Source organism: Oratosquilla oratoria, chromosome 9, assembly GCF_046742065.1.
Source record: "Oratosquilla oratoria isolate Oo_2021 chromosome 9, ASM4674206v1, whole genome shotgun sequence".
In the NCBI taxonomy this organism is placed as follows: domain Eukaryota; kingdom Metazoa; phylum Arthropoda; class Malacostraca; order Stomatopoda; family Squillidae; genus Oratosquilla; species Oratosquilla oratoria.
In genome coordinates, this window is record NC_134785.1 from 39,176,822 (window position 1) to 39,194,029 (window position 17,208).

General features: G+C 36.2%; 2 protein-coding genes across 2 annotated transcripts; both read right to left on the minus strand.

Annotated features, from left to right (window-relative positions):
* Nucleotides 1-1,217: 1,217 nt before the first annotated feature.
* On the minus strand, nt 1,218-14,317 carry LOC143028322 (uncharacterized). Its single transcript, XM_076190248.1, has 2 exons — nt 4,797-14,317; nt 1,218-4,649 (listed from the first exon to the last, which is right to left on the minus strand). The coding sequence occupies exon 1, from the start codon at nt 14,315-14,317 to the stop codon at nt 13,871-13,873; it is 447 nt and encodes a 148-aa protein (XP_076046363.1). The 3' UTR covers nt 1,218-4,649; nt 4,797-13,870.
* On the minus strand, nt 3,609-4,559 carry LOC143028045 (uncharacterized). Its single transcript, XM_076189687.1, has 3 exons — nt 4,506-4,559; nt 4,087-4,276; nt 3,609-3,997 (listed from the first exon to the last, which is right to left on the minus strand). Exons 1-3 carry the CDS (start codon nt 4,557-4,559, stop codon nt 3,609-3,611), a joined length of 633 nt encoding a protein of 210 aa, XP_076045802.1.
* Nucleotides 14,318-17,208: the final 2,891 nt, after the last annotated feature.

The following is a 17,208-nucleotide window of genomic DNA, read 5'->3' on the forward strand; positions in this document are numbered from 1 at the left end:
TTAACATTAAGTTCAAGGTAGTTGTCATTACACCATTCATTGAAACACTACTTCTTCTCGAAACATGATATCATCATTAGTACACAGGCTAGCAAGGGTAGTATCATCTGTGTATTTAAAAAATTGACAGTTATTGGCACGGCATCGACAGTCACTAATGTATAAAGTGAATAATATGGGTGACAATACACATCCCTGTGGAGCGCCTGTGTTTGTAATAATGACATCTGATTTAGTATCAAGAAATTTAACATATTGTGGTCTACATGTGAGAAAATCATTAATCCACAATATCAGGTTGGCATTTACGTTCATATTATTTAACTTTTGCATCATTATGTGCAGCTGTATGGTGCTGAAGGCACTTGAAAAATCTACAAATAATATCTTAGCAAAATATTTGGAGTTTATGGTATTTGGTTTATCCGTATGCTTAAGTACAAAACGAATAAGAGACAAAGTGGCATCCTCTACACACCGATTTCTAGTATAGGCAAATTGAAAGGGATCAGTAAAATGTCTGACCTGCTCACATAGTATTCCCTTTACGATTTTCTCTAAACATTTCATCATAATGGAAGTCAAGGCTACTGGGTGATAATCATTTTTACAGGTTGGTGGTGATTTTTTGGGTACTGGTATTAATTCAGATGTTTTCCATAAGGTAGGTATACAGGCATTATCCAAGGATTGCTGAAAATTTTTACACAAAAAAGGCTCTAATGGTTCTTTACATAACTTCAGTACATTTCCATTAATTTTATCTGGCCCAGCAGCCTTACCAATCTTAATAGATTGTAAAGCTTTGAGTACCTCATCAGTCGTGACAACAATGCACGAGTCTCCCCTGTTACAGTGAAAATTTGTGATGTGATCGTTCAGCAGAGAAGCCATATTTATCAAACCTTGCATAGAAAACATTAAGATCATTACAAAAGTCTGTTACATTTTTTACTCTATAATTGACCTTGTTCTTCTTCATTCCTATCATTTGTCTAACACCATTCCAAGCTGATTTTGTGTCACTCTTAAACAAGTTTTCCACCTTGATTTTATACCTATTTTTTTCATAAAGAAAGAGTTTGATCAATTTCTTTTTTAACCTCTTTTAACTGATTTTTATCATTAACACGAAGAATGTGTTTTTTCTTGTTTAGTAAATCCTTCAGTTCTTTTGTTACCCATGGTTTATTGTTTGGGAGGCATTTGAAAAAAAATTTTGGAACAATTATGTCAATGCAAAATTTCAAGTACGAGTTCAACACATCAATATTAAGATCAATAGCATTACTGTCAAATAATACATCAAAATCTGTACACTCCATACAATCCAGTAAGGTCTAATTTATATCTTTATTCCAAGTATATAATAGTTTTTCTGTTGGTTTAGTACGTTTCAATTGTTGTCTATATATGGGAGTGAGATGACACATGTCATAATTGGATATGCCTCATGGTTTTAATTTTTTGGCTACGTAACTATTATATTACAGAGAAAAGGATCTAACAATTTATTCTTCCTGGTTGGAAAGTTTATATGTTGTTGGTACTGAGGAACACACTTGCCAAATTGACAATCATTAAAGTCACTTGTAATAATTTTGACAGCATCAGGATTTTTGTTTTCGACCTTACTTGCAGCTGCATACAAAATGTTCTCTGCTAACTTCACATAAGCACTTGGTGGTATATATACAACTGTAGCAAATACTTTAGTGAACTCAAATGGTAAGTAGAACAGCCTTGGTGCAAGAGTTAAGTATTCAATATTTTCATTACAAATCCGCTCATACACAGTGATATCTGTACACCACCTGTTGTTTACATATGCACAGACACCACCACCAGCTTGCTTTCCAGAGTCTTTTGACCTATCTCCCTGTTTTAATGTGAAACCATCTAGGATATAAGCAGAGTCTGGGTCTTTATCATGTTGTAGCCACGTCTTGGTAAAACAAATTAAGGATGATTCACGGTATTCATATGTCCATCTTGTGAGGCCATAAAGTTCATCTATCTTGTTCCGTATACTTTGTACATTTCCACAAACCACTGTTGGTACCGGTACTCTCACGCCTCGCCTTCTATATCTCACATGTATAACTAAATGATGTCAGCTCCAACCTCCACTCTTGTATCTTGCTATTCTTTATTTTAGTTCACTTCCTGTTGTCTCACTTAAACATCACAGAATGCTGATCAGTAACCCGAGTAAAATGCCGTCTAGCTACAAAATGGCTCCATTTGCGAACCGCTGCAATGATGGCTGTAGCCTCTTTTTCTACAGCTGGATAGTGCAACTCACTTCCTTGGAGCGTTCTTGACATAAAAGCTACTGGCCAACCAAACTGGTTTAAGACTGCTGAGACAACGACTTCTGAAGCATCACACTCCACAACAAAAGAAAGACTCATCCACAGACTGCAGAGAGGCATCCATAAGTTGCTTTTTCAAGGAGTTAAAGGTAGCTAGTGCCGATTCACCCAATGGAAAAGTTTTTGTGTTTACCAAGGGTTGGATTTTATCATAGAAACCAGGGATCCATTTGGCATAATATGCCAACAACCCTTGAGCTCTTCAGAGACCCCATATTTGTAGGAGGTGATAATTGTTGAAGGAGACATAATCTGTCAGGGTCAGGCTATATCACATTATTAATGACACAATACCCTAGAACACTGATTGTAAGCAGACATGACTGATTTGGATTCATTGAGGGTAAGCTTCTGATTCTGAACAACCTTCAAGAACTTAACATTTTCATCATGTTCAACCTGAGTTGATCCAGCTACAGTAACATTATCCAGGTATGGGAAAGTGTCTTTGAGATTCTCATCTTCGACTAGTTGGTCCATAGCTCTTTGAAATACTGCTACACAATTAGAGACACCAAATAGAATCCTACAAAACTGATACAACTTCCCTGCACCCTCAAAAGCAGTATACTTCCTCTCTCTCTTTAATGCTGATCTGGTAGTATGCACTCTTCAAGTCAAATGTGGAAAACACATCATATTTTGCAAGATCGTGTACCATGTCCTCTATCCTTGGGAGGGGGTATGCATCTAGTTCTGTGTATTGGTTTATGGTTTAGGAGTAGTTAATACAAAGTCTCTTTTTGAGCCTGTGAAGTGGATCTTTTACTACTACAACCTGTGCTCTCCATGGGGATATGCTTGGCTCAATGATACCTTCAGATAGGAGATGTGATATCTGGTCCTTTACAAACAACTGGTCATCTTTACTACAGCATCTAGATTTGACTGCAATAAGTTAACACTGTTGAGGCAAGTTTGGAAACAGTGATGGCTCCTCAATATCAGCTGTTTCTAATGCACAGACAGGTTCTGTACCAGTTATCATTAAACTTTGCTTATTTCCTCCATACTGAAAAGTTATGCTCTTATGTTGCTTTTGAAAGTCATGACCCAAGATAACATCACAACATAAATCCTTTAAGACCCCTAGCTGAATACATTGATAACTTTGATCAAGATGCACTAAGTCTACTGTAACATACCCAGGGGAACTAGTATTTAAAGATACTGATGCCATTGAGATCTCCTTGCTCACAGGGACTACTGCCAGTTTCTGTGCTACTTTCTCACTTATGAGCTATCTGAACTGCAAGAGTCAATTAATGCCTTCAATGAATGACCATTTACAGGGACGTCTGTAGCTGCATGTAAAAGATTCTTTGGAAAAGTGGTAGCAATTGTAAGCAGAGTGGGGTTATACAGCATAGCAGTAGTGCTATCTGAAGCCTTAGCCTTGGATCTACAGACTTTTGCAAAATGACCTGTTTTACCACATTTGTTACATGTAACAGCATGTGCAGGACAACTCACTCTACCTGTAATGTAGAATGCTTTACCACAAAAATAGCATTTCTTCTTAGATAAGTATGCAGCGGCAACAGTTGAATCTCCAGGTGATCTTTCTGCCTCCTCTTTTGTTGACTGCTGTTGTTGGTCATCACTGGGCTGTTCCTGCTGTCCTGGAATTAAGCAGCAGCATGAGGAACAGGCAGTGGAGATGTATATGCATTGGCATTATGCTGGGCGAGATCCAATGTACAGGCTTGACTGTATGCAGCTTCCAGATTCAATGACTTATTTTCTAGCAGGCACTGACGAATGAATGCTGGGGCAATACTGTTAATAAATACATCAAGCACCAGCTCCTCCCGATATTGTTTAGCTGTGACTGCCTTGAAGTTACAATCCTTGCTTAGCTTATGTAACTCCCTTAGAAATTCATCAAGGGATTCACCTGGCTGTTGTCATTGTGTTGCCAAAACATGCCTAGCAAAAACTTCATTCAGTAATTTTACATAAGCACTCTCTAGTAATAGCACTCTCATATGTAGCACAGTCTTCAATGAGTTCATACACATTCGTGGACACACAATTCACTAGAGCCCTCATTTTGTCTGGTGCAGCATCTCCACTCTCCTCGATGAAGTTAGTAAATGTTCAGTAGCAATGTTTCCACTCTTTGGCCACTGTAGGTGAGCTGGGATCTGTGTCCAGTCTGGATGGCTTCAGCAGCTTAGCCATGATGGGTATTTGTTGAATAAATTGAAATGAGACTGAAATGCTTGGTGGCAAATTCCAAGCTTTATTCAACAAAATACCAGGCTACCATATCTATAACAGAGAGACAGACAAAACAAAATAACTACCAACAATCATACAACACGGCATTAACACAACACATAACAGACAAAACAAAATACTGACAATCATACAAAACAGTATTAACACTAGACAAAACAACATAAAAGAAATACTCACACATTAACAGTAAGAAATAGTTTGGTATGCAGGACCTAGACCAACCATGCTGCCACTGTAAATAATGATACACAGTATTGCCAAATGCAAAAATGACAGTGCTAATCAGTGCTCCCAACAACTAATTATTATCACACTAGTCACATTGATAAGGCCTAAATTGGAGTACACAGTGACACTATGGCCACCTAGTACAAAAAAGAATATAAAGAAGATTGAGAGAACCCAGAAAGCAACTATGAAGATGGCCCCAACACTATTAAAACTCTCATATGAAGATTGTTAAAATTGGAGTTGCCAACTATGGAACAAAGAAGAGAAAGAGGTGACTTTTGACCATCTACAGAATTATGAAAGGCATGGAAATCCTTGATAGAGAAGACTTACTAAATTGTGATAAGAGAAACACAAGAGGACATGGAAGAAAGCTCAAAAAGGACAGTTATAGAAGAGATCTGAAAAAGAATAGCTTTCCACACAGAATGGTGGATGTGTGGAACATATTAGACAAAACAACAGTGTGTGCAAAAACAATGCAAGAATTTAAGAGCAAACTAGATATGGCAAGATACAAATATGGAACACCACGAGCATAGCTCCCCTTCCTGTAAGGAACAACTAGGTAAGTATTGGGGGAGTGACCCAAAACACACATCTCAGTTACAAAAAAGATTATACTATAGAGTCCCTTAGGATGCAATACTTTCTCCATTACTGTTCAACATCCTCATGAGTGATATACCAACTCCCTAAGCAGAACTTAACACCTATATTATCTAATATGCAGATGACCTGACAACCCAGCACAGTGGGAAAAAAAAAAAATAATAATAATAATAATAATCTATGATGAAGCTAAAATAAAATAAATAATAATAATACAGTATGCGCGGAAAGTAATGACGCTTTATGCTAAGCGTCATTACTTTTCACAGAAAGTCTTTGGCCCTCAAAAGTACCACCAAATGAAGCGTGGTATGAGCTGATGTTTTCTATGCGGCAACTGGCACACCGTATGAGTGTGTGGCAGCGGTTTGTTTATCTCAGTAACACATGGTTCGTTGTGATGAGTGTTTGTATTTTTTTGGGCTCGTGTTACCACCCAATTGTGCCTCCTATATACCCCTTACCATGCCCAAACAAACCCTGGATAAGGACAAACATGTTGAAATAGTTATATTATTCAGGGCGGACCATAAATTACCCGAAATATCGAGACTCACAGGTGTTAAGCTACGTACAGTGCAGCAGTTGCTCAAGCGGTACCGTGACTCTGGGGAGGTCTGTGTTCCTGCCCCTTTGCCGAAGCCTGGTAGACCTCACAAGACTACATTTAGGACCAGAAAACTCATTGATAGGCAAGACTTCTGAAAGAGAAGAACCCGAATCTCCTTGGTGATGTCTCTATCAGGTCGATCCAGCAGCTACTACACAATGACCTGAATTATAAAAGTTACCGTGCCCCCACTACTCCTTGGGTTACTCGTTGGCAAGTTGTTAAACGTCTAAAATTTGCCAGGAAATATTCAACATGGACAGATGAACAGTGGAAAACAGTCTTCTGAAGTGACGATTCGACTTTCACAGTGACTAGCACCCCAGCAGCCAAGGTCTACCGCAAGCCTGGTGATGACCCCTTGAAACCTCGCTTCACAAACAAGGTCGTCAAGCACCCTGCCTCACTTATGGTTTGGGCAGGATTTACGTATTATGGTGGTGGCAAGCTGGTTGTACTCCCTGCTAATGAAAAAATAAATAAGTACAACTATCTGCAGTTATTAGCTGACTATCTTCCTGACTGTTTTGTGGAGACCAAGGCCAAGGTTTTTATGCAGGATGGAGCACCTGCTCACACAGCCAAACTTGTGACAGACTGGCTAAGAGACTGTGAAGTGAGTTATATTAAAGACTGGCCAGGTAACAGTCCTGATATCAACCCGATGGAAAACCTTTGGGGTTTAATGAAAAGAAAATTACGTGACATGGACACCTCATCAGTGCCACGGTTGGAATCTGATATTCGCCAGCTCTGGGCCTCCATTCCTGACACAACCCTCCAGAACCTTGCACTATCAGTTCCAGGATGTCTCCAGAAGGTGATAAGAGGAAGGGATATTCATTTTACCCAATTTCTATATGTAAGTACCATAATTTGCATTATTTCATATTTTCACATGCAAACTAACCTTCACCTTCAGTTCAGTTTACAGGTTTCATTAAGGGCAGCGTCATTACTTTCCGCGCATACTGTAGATAAAATAACAACTTGGTCAAACTAATGACAAAACTTGCATGATATTTAACCCACATATCAAGGACTTGTTTGTATATACGTACAAGATAATAATAATATATATATACATGCACACTTTGGGAAACAAAGAGAAATTATAATATCCACCTATAAACAATTCATAAAAACCACCCTAGAATATGCCTTCACAGCATGGTTTCCAATAATCAGCAAATCAAACATTAACAACTTACACTACAGAATGGAGCACTGAGAGTAATAACTGGATGCACCAAATCCACCCCTTTTAGGACACCTACACTCAAAAACCAAAATCCTTTCAAAAGAACATCACATGAAAATGAGAGGGACACAGTTCTATGCCAAATCCCAAATAACACACACTCTTCACACTATATCTCACTAGTGCAACCACTGCTTAGATGATATAACCCAAGCTGGAACAACACATGAATTCAAATAAAATTGTAAAAATGGAGGAGACTGAACAAGACAACATGGCCTACACTAGGCTGTCCCATATTTACCTATGTATTTACCTAGTTGTATTTTACAGGAAGGGGAGCTATGCTCGTCGTGTCCCGTCTTCATATCTCATTTTATCTAAACTATTTTTAAATTCATGTATTGTTTTTGCACACACCACTTTCTCATCTAACTTGTTCCAACTGTCTATTACTCTGTGAGGAAAGCTGTTCTTTTTCAGATCTCTTCTGTAGCTGTCTTTCTTGATTTTCTTTCCGTGTCCTCTTGTATTTCTATCATCCCATTTTATCAGATTCTCTCTATCAATGATTTCTATGCCTTTCATGATTCTGTAAATAGCTATCAAATCTCCTCTCTCTCTCTTCTTTGCTCTAGTGTCTGTAGTTCAAGTTTTGCTAGTCTCTCTTCATATGATAGTTTTGAGAGTGTTGGTGCCAATTTTGTAATTGCTCTTTGTATTCTTTCAAGTTTTTTTTATACATTTTTTTGTACTTGGTGACCATATCGTTGCTGCATATTCCAATCTTGGTCTTATCAGGGTGATTAGAATTTTCTTCACCATTTCTTCATCCAGGTAAGTAAATGCAACTTTGATTGTTCTTATTAAATTATAGGTGTCTCCAAAAATCTTATTTATATGTTTCTCAGGTGACATATTATTCATAACAATGACTCCCAGGTCCTTCTCATTTTCTACTTTTTTTATTCCTTCTTCTCCCAATTTATATGATCCTGTTATTCTGTTTTTGCTTTTTCCAAATTCCATTATACTACACTTTTTAGTGTTGAACTCCATCTCCCACTTCCTACTCCATTCCTGTACTTTATTTAGATCACTCTGTAGTGACTCACAATCTTCTTCCGTGTCCACTTTTTTTTTAACAGTTTTGCATCATCTGCAAAGAAGCTCATATAACTTTCAATTTCTTCATCCATATCATTAATATATATAGCAAACATTATTGGGGCCAGAACTGTTCCTTGTGGAACACTGCTTATTACTTCATCCCATTTTGAATGTTTGTCTCTTATCACTACTCTCATTTTTCTTTCTTGCAAAAAGTCTTCCATCCATTTAAGCAATTTGCCCTGTATTCCTCCTTCAGTTTCTACTTTCTTAAGCAACTTCTTATGTGGTACTTTGTCAAAAGCTTTTTTTAGGTCTAGAAATGCACAATCAGCCCATCCATCTCTTTCTTGTATTATATCTATTAGCCTTGAATAGAAACATATTAAATTGGTGATGCATGATTGTCCTTGTCTGAATCCAAATTGCCTTGGATTTAACACGTTTTTTTCTCAATATTTTACCCATCTACTTTTGACAATTCTTTCACATATTTTTGCTATTGTACTTGTTAGAGAGACTGGTCTATAGTTGGTAGGGTCTTCTTTATTTCCTCCTTTATATATAGGTACTATATTTGCTTTTTTCCAATTTTCTGGGACTTTTCCTTCTTTCAAGGAACTGTTTATTATGCTATGTATTTTGTCTGCCAGTTCATTTCTGCATTCTTTCAAAATCCAGTTTGCTATTTCATCTGGTCCATGCGATTTTCTGACATCAAGATTACTCAAGTGTTTCAATATTTTGTTCTTTGTTACTTCTATTTCTTTCATGGGGGGGACTTTCTCTTTCCATTCGATCTCTTCTGGTTGTATGTTCTCCCATGTAAACGCTGATTTAAAATGTTTGTTCATAATTTCCGCCATTTCAATTTCCTCTGTGAATTCAACTCCTCCTTGTCTTAATTTCTCCAAATCTTGTTTGTTTTTCAGTTTGTTTACAAATCTGTAAAATAGTTTTGGTTGATCTTTACACTTTTCTATGACATATTTTTCATATTTTCTCTTTTCCTCTCTGCACACTTGTGCATAATCATTTCTATAACAAGTATATATTTTCCATTTTTCAGGTCTGTCTTTTTTCTATTTGGTCCAAGCTTCGTCTCTTTTGTCTTTTAACTCCCTACAACTTTTGTTGTACCAGCACTTTACATATTCTTTTTCTTGTTTTTGTCTTGGGACATACTTTTCTACTCCTTTTTTATAAATTTTTGTCAAAATATTCTATTTCTCTTCCACTGTTGTTTCTTCTTTGTATATTCCTTCCCAGTTTTCTTTTTGAAAGAATTCTCTTATTTTATCAAAGTTTGTTTTTTCATACATTATTCTTCCTTTTCTATATTGTTCATTTCTTTTCATGTATTTTTCCTCATATAGTTCCAGTTCAATCAGTATATGGTCACTTTTACTTATTGGTGTTTTATATTCAATCTTTTCTACTATTCTAGGTTCAGATGTGATTATTAGGTCTAGTCTCGATGGTTCTTCTTCATTACTATACCTAGTGTTCTCCTGTATCCATTGCGTCATTGTATTGTCAGTAATCATCTCAAGTAGAACATTTCCCTATGAGCCGTCTCCACCCTTTACTGTCATCTCTTCCCAGCAGACTTCTTTGCAATTATAGTTGCCCATCATAACTATTCTTCCTCCATCTTCCATTATCTTGTTTAATGTTATTCTTGTGTCTTCTAACATACTTTTATGTTCACTCTCTTCCCACGAGGCTGTTTTTGGGGGCACGTAGTTTATTACAAACTTTCTGCTCTTCTTATCTCTGTCTTCTATTTCTATCATAATCATCTCTACTCTGTTCTTTCCATATGTGACACTCTTCACATTTATATCCTTCTAAGTCAGGAACATAACTCCACCCCCTTGTTTTATCTCTCTGTTTCTAATCCAATAATTATATGCATTGTGTCCTATGCTGTTGGGTGGTAGTGGACCTTTTTATTTTGTCTCAACAATTCCCATTATGTCCGGATCTTTTTCCTTCAGATACTCGTCCAGTTCATTTAGTCCTGTTATTAATCCATCTATATTTGTGTAGGATACTCTTAACTTTCTGTTATTTCCATTGTATTCTCTGTTTCTTTTTTGTTTCTCTCTGTTATGGTCCATTTCTTCAATTTCATATTCACTACTCTCCAGCAGAATTCTTGTTTTTCTGACTCCGTTCTGGTCTCGTTTTTTTCTTTAGCTTCTTTCCTTTTCATTTTTTCCTCCTCTCTTTCCTCTTTATTCATTTCTCTTTTTATCCATACCTTTTTATATTGTTCACTTGCTGCTAGCTTGCCTGTTTTTGCTAAGATATTCTCTGCTGGTGTTTGTGATCTGAATTTAATCTTAATTGGTCTGGTCTTATCTGTACTATACTTTCCGAATCTGAACTTCTCTTCAATTTGTTTCATTATTTCTGGTTCTTCTTGAACTAATTCTAGTAATCTACTTACTTTTTCATTTTCCTCCTTGATTCTTGTGGTTCTATCTGGGTTATGTTTTTCTTCCATTCCTAATATAATTACACTTTTTTTTTTTATCTGCTAAGTCTCTTACAATATTCTCCTTCTGTCTCATCACTTTGATAAATGAGTCTTCAATTTGTTCTTTCATTTGCTGTTTAATTATATCAGTAAATGCAACTTTACTATTTTCCTGTATCTTCCTCCACCCCTGTGCCTCTTTTGCTATTGTTTCTTTATTGTCTTTATTGTTCCTTTTCAATTCTTCATTCTCCTCTTTTACTTCTCTTAACTGTCTTTTTAGTTCTTCTATTTCATCAGTTAAGTTTTTGTTCGCCTTCTCTAGTTCTTCCAATCTTTCAACCCTTTCCGGAATTTTTTGCTATTTTACCGAACCTAATCTCCCAATGTTCGGTCATTTATCCAAGTTTTTCCTCCAGTTTTGCCAGTCGGTGGAGGTTGATATCCGTCCCCCCCTCATTAAATCCATGGAAATTATTATCCTCACCTTCTATTGTGCTGCTCTTATCTATGTTTCTAATCTTTACATTTTTGTTAGTTCCTTCGTCGTCACTAAATTGATCCGGTCCGCGCTTGTTTACATGGCGTCTGCCTGCCTGGACCAAGTCCTCTCCTTCCTCATTTCCTTCGATTTCCCTCAGTAATCCCTCCCCTTCTCCTTTTTCCTCACTTTCCCACTACACCACGAGCAATCCCCTTCCCTGCAAATACAATAGGTACTTCCTTTGCGTTGAGATCCATGAAAATTTCACTTTTTCTTCAGGACGTCAATCCTCGCCGTCTGTTCGACGTGTATTTACCTAGTTGTATTTTATGGGAAGGGGAGCTATGCTCGTCGTGTCCCGTCTTCATATCTCATTTTATCTAAACTATTTTTAAATTCATGTATTATTTTTGCAAACACCACTTTCTCATCTAACTTGTTCCAACTGTCTATTACTCTGAGGAAAGCTGTTCTTTTTCAGATCTCTTCTATAGCTGACTTTTTTTATTTTCTTTCCGTGTCCTCTTGTATTTCTATCATCCCATTTTATCAGATTCTCTCTATCAGTAATTTCTATGCCTTTCATGATTCTGTAAATAGCTATAAAATCTCCTCTCTCTCTTCTTTGCTCTAGTGTCTGTAGTTCAAATTTTGCTAGTCTCTCTTCATATGATAGTTTTGAGAGTGTTGGTGCCAATTTTGTAATTGCTCTTTGTATTCTTTCAAGTTTTTTTTATACATTTTTTTGTACTTGGTGACCATATCGTTGCTGCATATTCCAGTCTTGGTCTTATCAGGGTGATTAGAATTTTCTTCACCATTTCTTCATCCAGGTATGTAAATGCAACTTTGATTGTTCTTATTAAATTATAAGTTTCTCCAAAAATCTTATTTATATGTTTCTCAGGTGACATATTATTCATAACAATGACTCCCAGGTCCTTCTCATTTTCTACTTTTTTTATTCCTTCTTCTCCCAATTTATATGATCCTGTTATTCTGTTTTTGCTTTTTCCAAATTCCATTATACTACACTTTTTTGTATTGAACTCCATCTCCCACTTCCTACTCCATTCCCATACTTTATTTAGATCACTCAATAGTGATTCACAATCTTCTTCCGTGTTCACTCTTTTCAGTAGTTTTGCATCATCTGCAAAGAAGCTCATAAAGCTTTCAATTCTTTCATCCATATCATTAATATATATAGGAAACTTTGGGGCCAGAACTGTTGCTTGCGGAACACCGCTTATTACTTCATCCCATTTTGAGTGTTTGTCTCTTATTACTACTCTCATTTTCCTTTCTTGCAAAAAGTCTTCCATCCAATTAAGCAGTTTGCCCTGTATTCCTCCTTCAGTTTCTACTTTCTTAAGCAACTTCTTATGTGGTACTTTGTCAAAAGCTTTTTTTAGGTCTAGAAATGCACAATCAGCCCATCCATCTCTTTCTTGTATTATATCTATTAGCCTTGAATAGAAACATATTAAATTGGTGACGCATGATCGTCCTTGTCTGAATCCAAGTTGCCTTGGATTTAACACGTTTTTTCCTAAATATTTTACCCATCTACTTTTGACAATTCTTTCACATATTTTTGCTATTGTACTTGTTAGAGAGACTGGTATATAGTTGGTAGGGTCTTCTTTATTTCCTCCTTTATATATAGGCACTATATTTGCTTTTTTCCAATCTTCTGGAACTTTTCCTTCTTTCAAGGAACTGTTTATTATGCTATGTATTTTGTCTGCCAGTTCATTCCTGCATTATTTCAAAATCCAGTTTGCTATTTCATCTGGTCCATGCGATTTTCTGACATCAAGATTACTCAAGTGTTTCAATATTTCGTTCTTTATTACTTCTATTTCTTTCATGGGAGGGACTTTCTCTTTCCATTCAATCTCTTCAGGTTGTATGTTCTCCCTTGTAAACACTGATTTAAAATATTTGTTCATAATTTCCGCCATTTCGATTTCCTCTGTGTATTCAACTCCTTGTCTTAATTTCTCCAAGTCTTGTTTGTTTTTCAATTTGTTGTTTACAAATCTGTAAAATAGATTTGGTTGATCTTTACACTTTTCTATGACATCTTTTTCATATTTTCTCTTTTCCTCTCTGCACGTTTGTAAATATTCATTTCTATAACAAGTATATATTTTCCATTTTTCAGGCCCTCTGTCTTTTTTCCATCTGGTCCAAGCTTTGTCTCTTTTGTCTTTTAACTCCCTACAACTTTCATTGTACCAGCTTTTTACATATTCTTTTTCTTGTTTTTGTCTTGGGACATACTTTTCCACTCCTTTTTTGTAAATTTTTGTCAAAATATTCCATTTCTCTTCCACTGTTGTTTCTTCTTTGTATATTTCTTCCCAGTTTTCTTTTTGAAAGAATTCTCTTATTCTATCAAAGATTGTTTTTTCATACATCATTCTTCCTTTTCTGTATTGTTCATTTCTTTTCATGTATTTTTCTTCATTTAGTTCCAGTTCAATATGTGGTCACTTTTACTTATTGGTGTTTAATATTCAATCTTGTCCACTATTCTAGGTTCAGATGTAATTATTAGGTCTAGTCTCGATGGTTCTTCCTCATTTCTATACCTAGTGTTCTCCTGTATCCACTGTGTCATTGTATTGTCAGTAATCATCTCAAGTAGAGCGTTTCCCCATGAGCCGTCTCCACCCTTTACTGTCATCTCTTCCCAGCAGATTTCTTTGCAATTAAAGTCACCCATCATAACTATTCTTCCTCCATCTGCCATTATCTTATTTAATGTTATCTTTGTGTCCTCTAACATACTTTTATGTTCACTCTCTTCCCACGAGGCTGTTTTCGGAGGTACATAATTTATCACAAACTTTCTGCTCTTCTTATATCTGTCTTCCACTTCAATCATAATCATCTCTACTGTATTCTTTCCATATGTGACACACCTCACGTTTATATCCTTCTTAGTCAGGAACATAACTCCACCCCCTTTGTCTCTCTGTTTCTAATCCAATAATTATATGCATCATGTCCTACACTGTTGGGTGGTAGTGGACCTTTTAATTTTGTTTCTACAATTCCCATTATGTCTGGTTCTTTTTCCTTCAAATAATCATTCAGCTCATTCAATCCTGTTATTAATCCATCTATATTTGTGTAAGACACTCTTAGTTTTCTGCCACTTCCATTGTGTTCTCTGTTTCCCTTTTGTTTTTCTCTTGTATGTCAAATTTCCTTAGTTTCATATTCACTACTCTCCAATAGAATCTCTCTTTTTCTGACTCTGTTCTGTTCTCGTTTTTTTCCTTCAAGTCTTTTCTCTTTTTCTTCCTCTCTTTCCTCTTTATTCATTTCCCTTTTTATCCATACCTTTTTATATTGTTCCCTTGTTGCTAGTTTCCCTGTTTTGGATAAGATATTCTCTGCCGTCGTTTGTGACCTGAATTTAATCTTAATTGGTCTGGTCTTATCTGTACTATACTTTCCGAGTCTGAACTTCTCTTCGATTTGTTTCATTATTTCTGGTTCATCTTCCTGAAGTAATTGTAGTAAACTGCTTACTTTTTCATTTTCCTCTTTGATTCTTGAGGTTCTATCTGGGTTATGTTTCTCTTCCATTCCTAATATAATTATACATTTCTTTTTGTCTGCTAAGTCTCTTACAATATTCTCCTTCTGTCTCATCACTTTGATAACTGAGTCTTCAGTTTGTTCTTTCATTTGCTGTTTAATTATAACGGTAAATGCAACTTTACTGTTTTCTTGGATTGTCTTCCAACCCTTAGCTTCTTTAGCTAGCCTCTTTGTTTTCTTTATTATTCCTCTTTAATTCTTCATTCTCCTCTTTTACTTCTCTTAACTGTCTTTTTAGTTCTTCTATTTCATCAGTTAAGTTTTTGTTCACCTTCTCTAGTTCTTCCAATTTTTCAACTCTCTCTGCAATTTTTGACATTTTACCGAACCTAATCTCCCAATGTTGAGTCATTTGTTCAAGTTTTTCCTCCAGTTTTGCCAGTCGGGGGAGGTTGGTATCCGCCGCCCCCTCACTAAATCCTTGGAAATTATTATCCTCACCTTCCATTGTACTGCTCTTATCTATGTTTCTAATCTTTACATTTTTGTTAGTCCCATCATCGAAATCCAAATCATCGGTTCGGCGTTTGTTTACAAGCCGTCTGGCCTCTTGGACCAAGTCCTCCCCTTCCTCATTTCCTTTCATTTCCCTCAGTAATCCCTCCCCTTCTCCTTTTTCCTCACTTTCCCACTACACCACGAGCAATTTCCCCCCCCCCCCCACCCTGTAAATACAATAGGTACTTCCTTTGCTTTGGGATCCACGAAAATTTCACTTTTTCTTCAGAACGTCCTCTATGCCGTCCGTTCGATGAAGTGTGTATTTACCTAGTTGTATTTTACGGGAAGGGGAGCTATGCTCGTGGTGTCCTGTTTTCTTACTCTCATTTTATCTAAACTATTTTTAAATTCATGTATTGTTTTTGCACACACCACTTTCTCATCTAACTTGTTCCAACTGTCTATTACTCTGTGAGGAAAGCTGTTCTTTTTCAGGTCTCTTCTATAGCTGTCTTTTTATATTTTCTTTCCGTGTCCTCTTGTATTTCTGTCATCCCATTTTATCTGATTCTCTCTATCAGTAATTTCTATGCCTTTCATGATTCTGTAAATAGCTATCAAATCTCCTCTCTCTCTTCTTTGCTCTAGTGTCTGTAGTTCAAGTTTTTCTAGTCTCTCTTCATATGATAGTTTTGAGAGTGTTGGTGCCAATATTGTAATTGCTCTTTGTATTCTTTCAAGTTTTTTTATGCATTTTTTTGCACTTGGTGACCATATCGTTGCTGCATATTCCAATCTTGGTCTTATCAGGGTGATTAGAATTTTCTTCACCATTTCTTCATCCAGGTATGTATATGCAACTTTGATTGTTCTTATTAAATTATAGGTTTCTCCAAAAATCTTATTTATATGTTTCTCAGGTGACATATTATTCATAACAATGACTCCCAGGTCCTTTTCATTATCTACTTTTTTTATTCCTTCTTCTCCCAATTTATATGATCCTGTTATTCTGTTTTTACTTTTTCCAAATTCCATTATACTACACTTTTTTGTATTGAACTCCATCTCCCACTTCCTACTCCATTCCTGTACTTTATTTAGATCACTTTGTAGTTATTCACAATCTTCTTCCGTGTTCACTTTTTTTCAATAGTTTTGCATCATCTGCAAAGAAGCTCATATAGCTTTCAATTCCTTCATCCATATCATTAATATATATAGCAAACATTATTGGGGCCAGAACTGTTCCTTGTGGAACACCGCTTATTACTTCATCCCATTTTGAGTGTTGATCTCTTATCACTACTCTCATTTTTCTTTCTTGCAAAAAGTCTTCCATCCATTTAAGCAATTTGCCCTGTATTCCTCCTTCAGTTTCTACTTTCTTAAGCAACTTCTTATGTGGTACTTTGTCAAAAGCTTTTTTTAGGTCTAGAAATGCACAATCAGCCCATCCATCTCTTTCTTGTATTATATCTATTAGCCTTGAATAGAAACATATTAAATTGGTGACGCATGATCGTCCTTGTCTGAATCCAAATTGCCTTGGATTGAGCACATTGTTTTTTTCTAAATATTTTACCCATCTATTTTTGACAATTCTTTCACAAATGTTTGCTATTGTACTTGTTAGAGAGACTGGCCTATAGTTGGTAGGGTCTTCTTTATTTCCCCCTTTATATATAGGTACTATATTTGCTTTTTTCCAATCTTCTGGAACTTTACCTTTTTTAAGGAACTGTTTATTATGCTATGTATTATGTCTGCCAGTTCATTCCTGCATTCTTTCAA